Source organism: Protopterus annectens, chromosome 3.part0 (genome assembly GCF_019279795.1).
Source record: "Protopterus annectens isolate FY-2018-M chromosome 3.part0, PAN1.0, whole genome shotgun sequence".
In the NCBI taxonomy this organism is placed as follows: Eukaryota; Metazoa; Chordata; order Ceratodontiformes; family Protopteridae; genus Protopterus; species Protopterus annectens.
In genome coordinates this window covers 1,595,287,826-1,595,303,232 of record NC_056731.1, presented here as the reverse complement: position 1 = coordinate 1,595,303,232, position 15,407 = coordinate 1,595,287,826, and the positions used below count along the sequence as shown (strand labels likewise).

Sequence of the window (15,407 nt, the reverse complement as noted above, 5' to 3'; positions counted from 1 at the left end):
CCTGAACCAGGTATCTGTTACTGCACAGATATCGATGTTCTCTATGCTAAGGAGAGTTTCGAGTGCGTGCATCTTGAGGTTTAGACTTCTGGCGTTGAGTAGCATTACTCTTAGTTTCTTATCCCTTGTGATACCTATGGAGGTGGGTTTGTCTTTTGAGCCTTGCCTAAAAAAGGCACTATGGGGGTAGCAAGAGCCTTTGCCAATATCCGAAAGCCCAGGTGTGACAGGTGCAAGCCGTCCTTAGCAAAGCATCGTGGCTTGTCGAGCATATCATCCCAGGCTGACAGGCATTGGATCCCATTTGAATGACACCAATACTTAAGCCAATTGTTGAAATTGATCATCTTGTCTTCATATTGTGGCATCATTCTTGGTGAGGGTAAGATGCTACTCAAGGTCAGGGTCATACCGGCCTGGGCTACATGCTCAGATAGCTCCTCTATGTCTCTTTTCATGTAGTCCAGGGAGGTACGTCTCAGGTCATTCACACCAGCATGGACAATGACTGAGTCATATTTGTACTTGCCTTGGAGTGACCTGAGTGCTTGTGTTATGTGGCGGATCCTAGCGCCCGACAGGCAGCTCACCGTGACCTTCTCCTTGTTCAGCCTGGTGAGCGGGACGTCAGTGTGCCTGATGATAGTCACCTATTACAAGTGTATCGGGTGAGTTGTTTAGCCTTAAGGGCTGCGACTGTTCGGCACACTGGCTTTGTGAGCGATGTGTTGCCCGTGTTTTGTTTTGGGGTAGTGGTTGCTTGGGTGTCTGCTTTGGAGGTCTCTGCTGCTTAGACAGATTTTTATTTAGAGCCTCCGAGTATGTTTTTGTGTGTTTATGTGTTTGGTTTGCTGTTGTGGTAGGTCTATGTGAGACTGGAATTGTAGTGAGTGTGGTTTCCTTCTCCTCCTGATTGGTTTCGCCAGTACTGAGTTGAGAGAGCTTTGCCTCCAGTATGGCTATATGGTTGCATCTCTCACGTGTTGGAATTTTTTGGGAGGAGGAGAGGGTTGTCTGTGTACATGAGGCAGTTGTAACATTGCCTCAAGATTCCCAGATTCACCAGCAGGACTGGAGAGGAGATTGACAACTGACTTTTGGACATGCTAAAATAGTATTGGGAATTCCTTTATCATTGAAAAAAAAAGGGCCAATGGGGAACAAGGTACTCAAGGGGAGTTTGTGAGGGTGTAGTGCTTTTAATTGTTTAGTGCTGACTTAGTGAGCAAGTGCCAGGTAACTTAAATGCAATGTGTTACAGGTAACTTAAATGCAAAAACGACAAACAGTAACTTTCTTTCAAGTGAAACAAGGAAATAAGTACAGTAAGCAATGCAGATATCACTAGGGATCCACAGAAGCGCTGAAAAGCCGCGTTTTATGTGGAATTAGCGTTTCAGGGAAACAACAAGCATACAAACAAAGCTAGATTCAGCAGGCCTGGATCTAGTCTATGCTACAGCAAACAAGGTGTACCAATTTCAGTAAGAAACAGTTCAAATATGCAGGCACTATAAGCCTTTATCCAGAAATTCCCAGCTCAGAAGGGCAAAGTCCAGCCTCTCCTCCCACAAGAGTGCAGACCACGAACCCTCATATATATATATATATATATATATATATATATATGTACTGTAACAGTGAATACACACGAACATCTACATTTATGTAAGTGTACACAACTCTACTATGTTCGTCGTGTTTCACTGTTGCAATCACCACCTGTGGGAGGATTCCCAAAGTTGTCAAGGGTGGAGCGACACATAGAGTGTCCAAGGTATGGGTCAGGAGGCCCTGCAGAATTTCAGAGGCAAACCCTGCCCTAGACTTCTAAAAGAGAGGTAGGTGGTAATGCTTTGTAAAGGTATGAAAAGAGGTCCAGGTGGTCGCTTCCAATAAGTCCCCGGTAGGTACTCCTCTGAGGAAGGCATTGGAAATGGAGGTTGCCCTAGTGGAGAGGGTACGGATTTACCTAGGGATTGGTTTCCCATGTAGTTTATAGCAAAAATGGATACAGTGTCATATCCATTTGGAAATGATTTGTTTGGAGATGGGATTCCTCTCTGCTCCTGGGGCAGAGATTACAAGAAACAGAAGTTGTTCAGTTTTTCCGAATGGCTTAGTGCAGTCTAGATAGTATCTAGATAGTATCAGAGTTGTCTGTGCACGTCTAGTGAGCATAGAATTCGTTCCCCCTTGTTTTGAGGGTTGGGAAAGAAGGTGGGAAGGTGTATGGCTTGGTTAAGGGCCACATCAGATACCACCTTAGGCATAAAGGAGGGATTAGTCCTTAGGGAGACTCTGCATGGAAAATTATGAGGTGCTCAACAGCCATGAGAACTTGAAGTTCTGAGACCCTTCTGGCTGAGGTGATAGCTAGTAAAGAAGAGGGGTGGGTTTGAATCATAATGGGTAGAGATGGCAAAGGCATGGATTTTAATAGAGGAGAGGGAGAGGCCACTATTGAGCAACTCTGTTAAGTAATCCAGGATGAGAGGGATGGAAGGTTGGGAGGTACTGCCCCGTTTTGATTGTCTCCACGAGCAGAATCTTTTCCATTTTCCTGCATAAGACTTTCTTGTGCTGGGCCTTCTCGCCCCTGTGATGATGTCCTGGACCTGTTTGCTTAACAGTGACTTCTTGTTACCGTATTTTCCCGAAAATAAGACAGGGTCTTATACTCTTTCCTCTACCGAAATACGCATTAGGGCTTATTATCAGGAGATGTCTTATTTACCCCCACCATACAACAATCTACATTTATTCATGTATAAAAATCGACATTTATTCATGTACACAAACTGACATTTGGTACTTTTCTGTTATTGGACAACAGTTCTAAGTAACGCGTTAATAGTTGTGTGAGAAATCTACATAAACAGTGCAACAAACATTTCAGCTTCAGAATATCTACACCTTGGCTTTCACAGTGCAATAATTCATGCTTAACAGAAATAGCAGAAAAATCTCAATATATGTGTATTGGAGGAGGGGAATAAAACAAAGCAGAAGCAATCCATCCTGTTGCCCTAATAATGGAAAAGTTATTCAAATACAGTAATTTGTCACCATCTTCTGGAACACTGTCATAAGTCTCCAACCCCTGAATTCCACCCTGAATTTCTTGCAACTCCATTTCCTGTAGAACCATTGGCCCCAATCTGTCATGCCTAGCAATAGAGCGCTCCTTAAATGAGCACTGCTTGCCCAAGTAGCCTGCTCGTAGTGCATTGGCAACACAGATGTCAGTGATTTTATCCCATGAATTTTTCAACCAAGTCACGTCTTACAGGCTAGGCTTCACAAACTTTCAATGCAGATTTCTCTCCTTTCTATTTTCAATGTAGTCATTGAGTTCTATGTGCAAATGGTCCTTGAATGGCTTGCCTATTGCAATATCAAGAGTCTGGAGATAGGTAGTCATTCCTGTGGGAATCATTTGATATATTCTTCTCCATGCAAGGAATTTCTTGATTTCTTTAGCGCAGTGAGTGCTGGCTGAATCCCAAACCAACTAACCTCTTTCGCCACCTCGCAAAACAAGTGGCAGCATTACATAGACCCACTTCCTTATAACTGCTTGTGTGCACCAGGCATTTTCGGTTTCAAGAATGTAAATGCCTGAAACACATTCAATCTTATCTTTCTTGCCCTTACTAATGATTAGAGGTGGGGTTTTCTTTCCATCTGGATGAATTGCCAAAATACAGGTAACACTTGTACTCTCATAACCAGTGGAGGGAATGTAGATTGACGAGGCACCCCTCTGAACAATTGTTTGAGATCCTTGGCCCATAAACACTGCAGTTTCATCCATAGCAATCATGATGGAGAGTTGGTATTTAGAAAAGTCGATGCCATCAACCAAGGACTTGAATGCAAGTGCATGTTTAATAACTTCAATATCTTCCAGCTTGAACAGTGTTGTTGATCTTCTTAGAGACAATTCATATCACTGAAGGAACCATCCAGCCAGTGTTGGGATGCTTTGAATTCTTCTAGGGATATTTCTAACTGTGGTGCCATTGCAAGGGCAAATGCTTGAATATCAGCCCTGCGCACAACCAAAGCCTTTGCTCTCCTGTTAGCAATCCATTCACAGATGATGTCTTCCAGCTCAGGAAATAATGGTTGCTGACCTGAGCCACACGTGCACTTCTTAGCATTTCCCTCGTCGGCCTGTTGACTGAGGTTATCATACACTACACACCATTTTCGGAACATTCGGAGATCTAACTTCGTCTTTTTGCAGAAAGCCATCAGATTCTTTCCCCGGGAGTCCTCCATGATTCCTTTTTTGTACTCGACGGAATAGCTCTTTCTTTTTGCACTCATCTTGTCTGGGGGGGGGGGGTAATTGACGACTTACGAGACCGGAGTGGCAACACACAATGGCACCGGCTAAGAAGAGAAAACACAACCACAGCCGTTCATTATAAAGTGCGTGTGCTTTACGTACCTTATCTGTACTTTGACCGATCAAAGTACACCTGCCAGTGTCTATGGGCCAAGGATCTCAACAGTCAAGTGTGAGTGATGATTAGGGTTACAGTAAGAATTGTGGAGGACTCCCAGGGAAAGAATCTTACAGCTTTCTGCAAAGAGAAGAAGTTGGCTGTCCGAATGGTCCAAAAATGGCAAGCAGAGTGCGATAACCTCAGTCAATGGGTGTCAAGAATATTATTTTATAATTCAACACGTTCGTGTGTTGTTGACGATTTTAACTGGGGCTTATTTTTGGACCACCCTGGAAAACCATGCTAGGCCTTATTATCTGGTTAGGTCTTATTTACAAAGAAATACGGTAGTTTTTAGTGTATGAATCATGCTGAAAGTTTGAGAGTCTGTAGGTCTGGGAGCAGTACCTTCCCCCTCTCCTGGGTCAAGAGGTCTGACCTTAGAGGGAGCAGCTTGGAGCAATGAGGATGGCCTTTGGTCTCTCCTCTCTTATTTTGATCAGAACCTTGGGAAGAAGGGGCAGAGGTGGGTATACGTACACAAAGAGGGAGCTCCAGGTGAAGGTCAAGGCATCCACCTTCCATGCTAGGAGGTGATGCTCCCTGGTACAAAACTGCGCAGCTGGTGATTGAGGTGGGAAGCAAAGACGTCAACCTCTGGGGTCCCCCACTCCTGGGTGATTTCCAGAAAGATTTCTCTGTGGAGCTGCCATTCGTGGGGGTCCAGTAAGTTTCTGCTTAGGTGGTCTGTCCGTGTGTTGTTATTCCTTGGTAAGTATTGGGCAATTAGGTGTAGCCCCATGGAGGTGGCTGTAAACCTCAGACTCATGGCTAACCTGCACAGGGGGTAAGACTGAGTGCCCCCTTCTTGTTGATGTACCACATTACTGTGGTGTTGTCTGTTTTCATAAGGAGGACCCCTGGCCTGCGATGGGGTTGGAAGGAAGTCGGAGCATTTTGCACTGCCATCATTTCTTTCTGGTTGATGTGCAAGTGAAGTTGCTGGGCATTCCAAAGGTCTTGGGTACACCTGCCTGCTAGGTGAGTGCCCCAAGCTATGTCTGAGGCATCGGTGGTGATTGTCTGGCCGGAAGGGTGGAGAATGAAGGGAAGATCCTTGTTCATGGCACAGGCCTTTGCTCACCCTTATGCAAGTGACCAGTGGGAGAGTAGTCACTAGGGGCTGAGAGTGCTGACACCAAAGGTTCTTTAAGTATCACTGAAGTTTTCTCATGTGCAGCCTGGTGAGAGGGATGAGAAGAATGCAAGATGTCATGTATCCCAGGGCTTGCAGGAACTTCCTTGCAGTGAGGTGACTTCTGAAAGCCAGCTAGGTGAAGTAGAGAGGCAGGAAACTTTGCTTTTCTGGGGAAAGGAAGGCCATTAGGGTAGCTGTGTCTAGCACAGCTCCCAGGAAAACAATTTTTCTGGTGGGGTTTTGCTTTGATTTTTTTCTCGTTGATGGTTAACCCTAGGAAAGTCTGTAGTTCTTTGACAAAGAGAAGATCCTGGAGCAGCTTTTCTTTGCTGTTCGTCTGAACGATGCAGTCGTCCAGGTAAGGGTAAATCTGTGTATTTCTCTGTCTGCAGAATGCTACAGCCAGGGCCAAGCATTTGGTGAATACTCTGGGAGCAGCAGATAAGCCAAAGGACAGTGTAGAGAACTGAAAGTAATGATTGCCTGCTCTGAAGCGCAGGAATTTTCTGCAGGATTCCCTGATGGGATTGTGGAGGTAGTCATCTTTTAGGTCTAGTGTCATCAGCCACGCATTTTGTGCGAGCATAGGCAGAAGCTGCTGCAAGGTTAGCATTTTGAATCTGGGGACCACCAAGGAAGTGTTCACTTTGGATAGATCCAGGATGGGGTGCCAGTGCCCTCTTTTCTGGGAACAAGAAATAGTCTGGAGTAAAAACCTTTCCCTGTTTGATCCAGAGGGACAGGTTCTACTGCCACCTGGGATATTAGGATTTTTACCTGTTTTAATACCTCTGCCCACTGGTTTGGGGGGAGGTCTGGGTACCCTCCTGGGATTGGGAGTTCACTGAAGGAGAATCTGTATTCCTGAGAAATGATTTTTAATACCCATTGGTCCTTGGTTATAGAGACCCAATTGCCCTTGAAGAGGGTGAGCCTTCCACCTAGTTTTAGATGAGCTCTACAGCGAATGTTTTTTGCATTAAAGAATGCACAGAACCAGCAACAAGGGATGTCATGGTCTGGGCCTAAACAAGTGATGCAGTAAGAATGAAAGTCTCGGTGTGGGATCTGGCTTCCATAGGTGAGACAACTGTTAACTTTTTCAGACATCGGTTAGAGCAAGAAAAAAGGGTCCCCAATGGGGTATTTAGCTTTAGATGTTTTCTGCTGAAATTCAACCACTGGTAGCGACCGACCAGCATTCGCGCGAACTGCTTCTGCTACAGGCTCCATTGCAAGAAAAACTGATGTAATGACATCGACTGTTTTGCTTTATAGTACTGATGACCTGACGTCATACTACAGGCGACAGCAGCCGACGCACAAAAACTTTGACTCTGGTATTTGGGCTGGCTGAGGGCTACCACAGCAGGGATAAACCATAGGTGATGACTGCAACAGTGAAACACAAAGAACATCTTTAGATGCTGGCCGGCTGTTATATCCTTGCTTAGACTAGTGCAGCAGTGATTATCATGAAAAACAACTTATGTGCATTTATAAATATGTAAATACTTTTCACAAATTATACCTCAAGTTGGAATGTTTAATACTTGATTAATATAATAAATGGTACATAGACTCCTTGCTCGCATAGTAAGTCACTGTAAACTGCATAATGTGCTTACCACTGAAATGCTCCTATATCCTTAAGAGTTTGGATTGTCAAAATGTTCTGACTGGCTCAAAATATTTGTCATGAATAAACTATATATGTATCAGTTAGTGTATTATAGAGTGTATACTGCTCAATGTAAATCTACAAAGCTACCCCTTATGAAGCTTGGGTTACTGCTGAAAAGGATCAGTTGACGACCGACGTACCTGGTAAAAGAATAAATATGTGTACATAAGAATGGGCCAAACCCCTTTACAGCATTCCAAATGGTCAACCTTTTTCACTTTGAAAAGTTAGGCAAACTCTTAGATGGCATCTTAGACTATCTCTGACTCCCCAAACAATGCTGCATGGTGACCAGCTGATGCAGACCAAAAAACTATGTTTTCACAGACAATGAAGCCTTACTTCTACTATAAAAAGCTACGTATATAGCTCAAAGAAGTTGGGGAACTGTGAGGAAAATCTGTCAAAGCAAGGAAAAATCACTTCTGTTCTGGTCAAAAAAGGGGGTTAGCATAACCATTTTGGGTGATTTTATTTTTTTACACCAGGGGAGTATCGTCTGAAAAATCAGGTAATGGGACAGCAGAGGATAAATGACCACCTTTTTCATCTACAAAAGCAGTAAACAGTATGATTAAAATAAAGGAAATTGGCTTTAGGACAGCAAAACCTTGGCAGATTTTAAATGCCTGTCCTGGTGAAAAGGTTAGTTAATGCCTGCATCAGATTTGGAAGGACTCCCTTCTTAATTGTAGTCTAAATACAAAAATTTCACTAACGACTTCGAAGAAAAAGGGCACATTTAACTTTAACAATTTGCTTAATATTTATTAGTGTAGCATCTGGACTGGTCCAAAGAACCATTGCCTGTTTAGTGCCGAGGATTAACGCTATGGGAGCAGCTAACAAGGTTTATCCTATAATCCTAAATTTGAATCCCTTACTCTTCCAACTGAATACTGTGCATGTGCAACCCTAACAAAGGCACTTAACCAGAGAGTTATCCTACATCACTCCTACAAAGAAGGCAATTCAGCTTACTATGATTTTTACCGGATTAAAAATGAATAGTTGAACCTCTGAATGTACTGCTGGGCTGTTTAATTGTGCAACAAATGCAACAGATTCAGTGGCACAATTACATGAAACACAACCAACGATGGTCTCTCAGTTAAGCAATCCCCAGTGCTGAAGGAACAGTGAGAATTGCCTGCAAGCAGCTGCTAACAGTATGGTGCAGACAGCATTCCTCTGTGCACTGTGGGGAATTATTAGCCTCTTCTAAACAGTCTTAATAGAAAATTCCAATCATCCATCCATATAACAGCTGTAAAAAGGTACACACTGTTTACTTAATATTTATTAACCAAAAGCTCCAGGGCAGGTTCTGAAGAGCCATTTAAGCCACAACCAGCGAATAAAGCAAGATGAGAAAAAGTTTAATGACTGTTATAATTATAACCTACTTCCACATCAACAACAGTTGGAGTAACTATCCTTTCCCTATTTGCCACAACACTGAACAAAAATCACTAAACTGTCCACAAGCATATGACACAATGGAAGTCTCATGTTTTATAACAAGACTGTTGAGCTTTTTACATGCAGAAAAGTTTGTAAGGTCACCACATCCTACCCTTGTTCTACAGACAAAAAGTGTACTAACCTTTTGAACCTCTGAAGTCACAGGTTCCTCAATCTGTGGAGAAGGAGCAGCTTCCTCTTCCACCCAGTGCCCCCACTCCTCAGAAGGAGCATTCCAATCTGAGCTTGGATCTGCAGACGAAAGCCCATCTAAAATAGAAATATAAGAGTTGTCAGCATAATCAGAGGAAGCAAAGCTTTAGTGCCCACCTGCCTAAGTGCAGTTCTTAGAAAATACTTTGATATTTCTTTCTCAAACTGCTAAACTGTGCACCTCCTGTAAAACAGGCTATATGCCTAGTGGGACCAGTGAATAACACACACACACACAAATACACAATATCAAAACAAGAATTGTCATCCAATACCAAACCTACAGTTTCACGGGTATAGTCAGTATACTAACAAAAGATAGACATTTTCATAACATTCAGAGTTTCCACTCTAATTATACAGATGTAAAGCCTTGCGTTCCTACGGGATCTGTGTTAGGTCTGCCTTGTTCAATTTCGTCTTATCAACATTTCCTAAGAACAAAAAATGCTGCATATCAAAGCACGCTGACTGTAAAACTGGATTTATACTACAAAAACCTACTGACATAGATGAGTTAAATGAATATCTAAACTTAGTTAGCAACTAGGCAAAGAACGTAAGATTATCATTTTTATAGATGATGGTTTCCCAATTGGAGGAAGTCTAGGAATATAAAGACTTAAAAGAAATGTTAAAGTTTTCAGCATTCCTAAGTCTTACTCTGAGGTCATAGTAGCCAGAGCTTCTAGACATATGGGCTATTTGTTAAAATGATCGACAAGGGATGAAAGTATATTTACACTAGTATTTAAAACCTGCAGATCTCTATTGGAATTATGTGCCTATATAAGAGGACAACTGAGAAGGCTGGAGGAGTTCAAAGGAAATTTACAAAAAAAAAAAAAGCTGAAGAAAATGGGATATGGATCGTGATGCGAGACTTTAAAATTATTTACTGTCTGTTATAGGTATATTTGGTCTAAATTAATCTTACACAAATCATGTTCAATTTAGAGAATAATACCAGCATTAAAACACATAAGCATAACAATTCTGTCTGTTGAACAGATTGCTCAAAGGCAACCTGTGCCTTGCATATAGAGCAATCTCTGACTCAGCTTTAATGGAAATGCTGCACATTTGCAAGTCAAATGGCATACAGGTCACTCGCTCAAAGGACCTTAACCTGGTACATGACATAAACAGAACTTGCTGGAGAGACAGATTTGTCAAACAGAGGTTGCCCCACCCCAAGAACAAGCATAATTTGGACGAATGGATGGGTAACCGGAAATTCACCCCAGGGATTCCACCTGTGTCCTTCTTGGACAGGGGCAGCAGGTGCAGATTTTAGTGTCTGCTTGAACCAGACACCGTTGAGAACACGGGTTGAACTTGGCTAGGGTTTTAAAGGTCCTGGGGCCTTTAGCCTAGTAACCTCCTATGATCCTATATGAAGTGATCGACAGACCCTATTTGGTAGATCCATATCTGCGAAAACCACAATTCCAAACCAGTTTGGCATGTTTTTTTCTGAAGCTTCCAGTCACAAGAGAGAATAAGGAGAGAATCAGCCCTATGCTTGCACATGCAGACATGTTACACACTGGACTTGGCCAGTGTGCTTTGCCCTTTAGCCCAACAGTTCACCCTCAATCACAGTATAACCACATTTCCTAGAAATCAAAAAGACACAATGAAAGAGTTATAAGGATAAGAGGAGGCGAAGCTTTAGTGCCACTTGCCTAAGTGCAGTTTTGAGAAAAAAAGCTTAAATAGTTGTTTACAAGACACAAGTACAGACTTCCCATAGTGATAGACAACAGCCAAGGCTGGATGAAAAGATGCACCACACAAGCGCAGGAAGGTACCAAAGATCCACCAAAGGGGGTCCCCCTCACAGATCAACACAAGGAAAAAGAAACTAAGGGTAATGCTGCTCAACGCCAGAAGTCTAAACCTCAAGATGCATGCACTCGAGGCTCTCCTCAGTATGGAGAATATAGATATCTGTGAGGTAACAGAAACCTGGTTCAAGGCTCCCGAGTGCACCCCAGCACTACCAGGCTATACCTCATACCATGCTTTTCGGCCCCAAAACTTGGACCGAACCACAAGAGGAGGGGGAGTATCCATATTCATCAAAGATACCCATACCTCCAGGCTAGTGGCACTGCACGAAGCATCTGAGACCATCCATGTGCAACTAACAGTGGGCAAAACTGCCTTCCAGTTTGTAGCCTGCTACAGACCACCCTCCCAAACTCAGGAACCCCACTCGGCTTTCCTGAAGACACTGGAGAATATGAAGGTCTCTCCAAATGCCATTATATTGGGTGACTTTAACTACCCAAACATAGACTGGGAGCACTACTCAAGCCCCAACACCCTAGCCCAACGGTTCCTAGAATTTATAAACTCAAATGCTATGGAACAACTGGTCACCACTCCCACAAGAGGGGAGAACATATTGGACCTAATCATCACCAACATGGGGACTCTATGTTCCATACCAGAGGTATACCCCTCATTGGTAAGATCTGACCATAAATTAATCACTATGGACATCCATATCCCGTCCCCACCCCCAGCAAAGGAAACCACGGTCAAAAACTTCTCAAAAGCAAACTTCCCACTTCTCAAAACCGAGGTGGAATCCTTCAGAGCCCCAGGGCCAGTGGAAAATATGGCCCAAACTGCAGAATCCTTTACAAACGCATTCTATGGATACCTACAGGAATGCATGGATCGTGCTATCCCAAATAAAACCAAGACACACTCATCCAAAGGCAGGAGACCTGTCTGGTGGACCCCAGCCATAAATAAGCTGTACAAAAGAAGGAGGAAGCTACTACATGATAGAGCAAAATCCCTGAAAGGGAAGGCAACTCTGATCAGTATTAGGAAGAAACTACAATCCCTCATAAAATCATCTAAGGCTAGCTTCGAAAGAAAAATTGCACAAGACGCTAAAGATTATCACAAGGCTTTCTTTAGTTATGTCAGAAACATGGGTGGAAACTCCCAGATATGCTCTGAGTTAGTGCAAAATGACAAAAAATACACTGAACCCACAGACATTGCCAACATCCTGGCAGACAGGTTCAGTGCAAACTCCCAAATGAGCAAATGACTAGCCCAACAGAGTGTAGCCTCCCTGACATCACAGATGCACAGGTGAGAGCTGCCCTCTCCAAAGCAAAAAGCACAGCATCAATGGGACCGGACGGTGTCCCGGGCTGCGTTTTACATGAGCTCCAAGAAGAACTGTACCCTCACTTAAAATCACTGTTCAGTCTCAGCCGTACAACAGGATATGTACCAAAGAATGGCGTACAGCAACAGTGGTCCCACTCCATAAAGGTGGTGCCACAATGGACACCGGAAACTATCGCCCTATAAGCCTAACTAGCCTGGTCTGCAAAGCTATGGAGCGTATCATCATGGAACTCATAAACAAAGACATTGAGAACCTCCAAACATTGGATCCTACCCAATTCGGCTTTGTTAAGGGCAGATCTTGCCTCTTGAACCTGGTCAATTTCTTTGAAACAGTCACCAAGGCCATAGACGAAGGGAAGGTAGTCCACACAGCCTACCTTGACCTTGCAAAAGCCTTCAACACAATACCCCAATCGGGAATCATAAATAAGCTCACCAGCTTAAATATCAACCCCTATGTCACAAGATGGGTTGCAAACTGGCTTAGGGACAGAACCCACATGGTCAGAATTGCAGGTGCCATGTCAGACTCTAAACCAGTTACAAGTGGCGTCCCACAAGGCTCAGTCCTGGGACCTCTCTTGTTCAGTATATATTTCTCTGAGGTACAGGCTAACACAGGAGGACTATGGCGGACAAAGTTTGCAGATGACTGCAAACTGGGGGCCATAATCGACTCGCCGGCTGACACAAGCATCCTCCAAAAAGGTCTCACAGAGACGGATAACTGGTGCTAGAGCCATGGCCTAAAGCTAAATGCCAAAAAGTGCATAGTCATCCCCTTTGGGAAAAACAAAGTGCCCACAAATTACCACATAGGTGGTAATCCATTAAGTACGGAAGAAGTAATTAGGGATTTGGGGACCCAAGTAGATTGCAATCTCTCCTTTGACAATCACATTGCCAAAGTGGTTACAAAAACATTCTATATAGCCTACCTTATCACAAAGGGGTTCACATCTAGAACAAGAGAGGTCAATGTGCCCCTCTACTCATCAGGCCCATAATTGAATACAATGCCCCATTTGGGATGTACCTTACCAGACACCTGCTACAACTAGAAAGACCCCAAAAGTACCTCACCAAGAGGATCAAGGGACTCAAACAGATGCCCTACGCAGTTAGGCTAAAGATACTCCAGCTCTACTCAGTTGCTTACCGCCTACTCAGAGGCAATCTGTGCCTGACGTATAAAGCCATGTCCAACCCAGAATTAATGGACATGCTCCACCTCAAGAAATCCAAATCCATCAGAACTACACACTCCAGTGACTTAAACCTCAGCACAGAAATAAATAGAACATGCTGGAGGGACAGATTCATATCCCAGAGGCTCCTCTCACTCTGGAACAAAATCCAAATCCATGTCAGACAGAGCCCCTCAATGACCCTCTTCAAGAAGAATCTTGACGTTTGGATGGGAGATCGTAAATTTACCCCTGGGATCTCTTCTGTGTCACTGCTAGACAGAGGCACGGTAAACTAACCATAAATGGGCTATCTTCTGTGACCTACTATACAGAGGCACACTCAACTAATCTAAGAAGGGTGGTGAAAACCAAACACACTCTGGCTAGTCTTGTAAATGCCCTAGGGCAGATAGTCTAGTATCAACCTATGAACAGATACAATACGAATGCACCTATTATGTCTCACAATGTGACATCTTTGGCGGGCCTGTAAATGGACTGAATTTAAAGCAGGGTTCACAATGGTGGAAGGAACCAGAGGGTTTTAACATATCAGAGGATCAAAATGCAAGGTTCCCAAGTACACAAGCAAAAAAGGAAGCTAAAACTCAGTCATAGTAGAGACAATAATGCCTGGTGAAGGCTGTGGCTGAGGAGCAAACATCTATGGCAAAAATGTCAGCTGCACATACATACATTTCTGAATAAAGCACTGTAAGAAGTCATGCTTCTGACATCATCATTTTTAAAGAAAGATGAGTTGCCTGACAGCAAAAATGGATGAAGTTGGCAGTTCACATTGAAACAGCTTGTATAATGACTGATAATACAAATGAAACAAATGTTATGTCTCCGTAAGCTCATGTACTTGCCTCAGGTGAAAACTTACGATGGCAATACATACCTAAGTTAAAAAATGTTCCCACTCCTGTTTTCTGCCCCAGCAATAGAGAAATTAACAAAATGGCTAAGGGTAAAATGGGAAGCTACTTTCTTGTGAAAACTGTGGGTTGGTCCAAAGAGCACATGGTCTCTGTTAAAGACCAGAAAAGCTCAAACATAATATGAACAGTGGTGATGGCTAGCAGAACAAACATTTTCAATGTTGCACAAACGCACATTTCAAATGGGAGGCAGGCAAGCCTGTCAATTGTGAAGATGAAATTCCATGGAGAAGGATGGATTCTTTAAAGATGAGCAGATTTTAAGAGCTCCTTTAACTTTGTGCCAAAGACAACTTAGCTTGTCTTAAGCTCTGGCTCGCCAGTAGGTACTAGATAACTAAGTCACCAGAACCTTGACTAACTTACAACCTGTGACGGGCAGGATCATCACTATATGCAGCTAGTGTTAAAACTACCATCAGAAGACAAACACATTATAAACAAAGCCTAATCCATAGTACTTAAATAAATGTGTATACCTGTCATTCCAATTAATATAAGTCCCATTTAAAATAGTGAAACAAGGAATAAAGACCTGGCTCTGTAGCATGGAAGGATAAAGCCCTGACTACACCACAGACAACCATAGTTGAAATAACCGCTTGGAAACGGGAACAAGTGGGTAGGGATGGATGAGAATGTGCCTATCTCAACCATTGGTTGGTTGGGGGGGGGGGGGCGTTCTGGTCAGCCACTGTTCCAATACAAGTGAAGGCATGATCACTGGCCAAGGATAACGGAGGTAGACATGGTATCCCAAACTGATGACAGAGTCCTTGTGGGAATGTGTGTGGGAGAAGAGAAATCCTTCTGGTGATGTAATGCTAGTGTTAGCTATGCAGGAAGGGGGGTTATGGATACATTAGAAATGTCTCTCTCTCTGTTGTTCCCTGGGTCTGGGGAAGCAAAGGAATGGTCTCCATATGGTCCGGTCTGGATGTGAGTCAGCCATGTGGGGCTATGGGATCACAGGTGCTAGTCCCACCAACATAAAAGCAGAAGATGGAGGTAAAGGTATGGAATCAAGTTCCTGCATGAGCATGTTGATGATAGCCTCTCAAGTGGACTACCACTCGGGGCATGTATGGCTCC

At 43.4% G+C, this 15,407-nt stretch overlaps 1 protein-coding gene across 1 annotated transcript in view; it reads right to left on the bottom strand.

Moving 5' to 3' along the window:
- Window positions 1-15,407, bottom strand: part of MTDH (metadherin) — a 1,697,336-nt gene that overhangs the window by 583,368 nt on the left and 1,098,561 nt on the right. Inside the window, exon 9 of the mRNA XM_044065932.1 lies at window positions 8,946-9,073. Coding sequence (XP_043921867.1) covers window positions 8,946-9,073 — 128 coding nt within the window. The remainder of the gene's footprint in view (window positions 1-8,945; window positions 9,074-15,407) is intronic.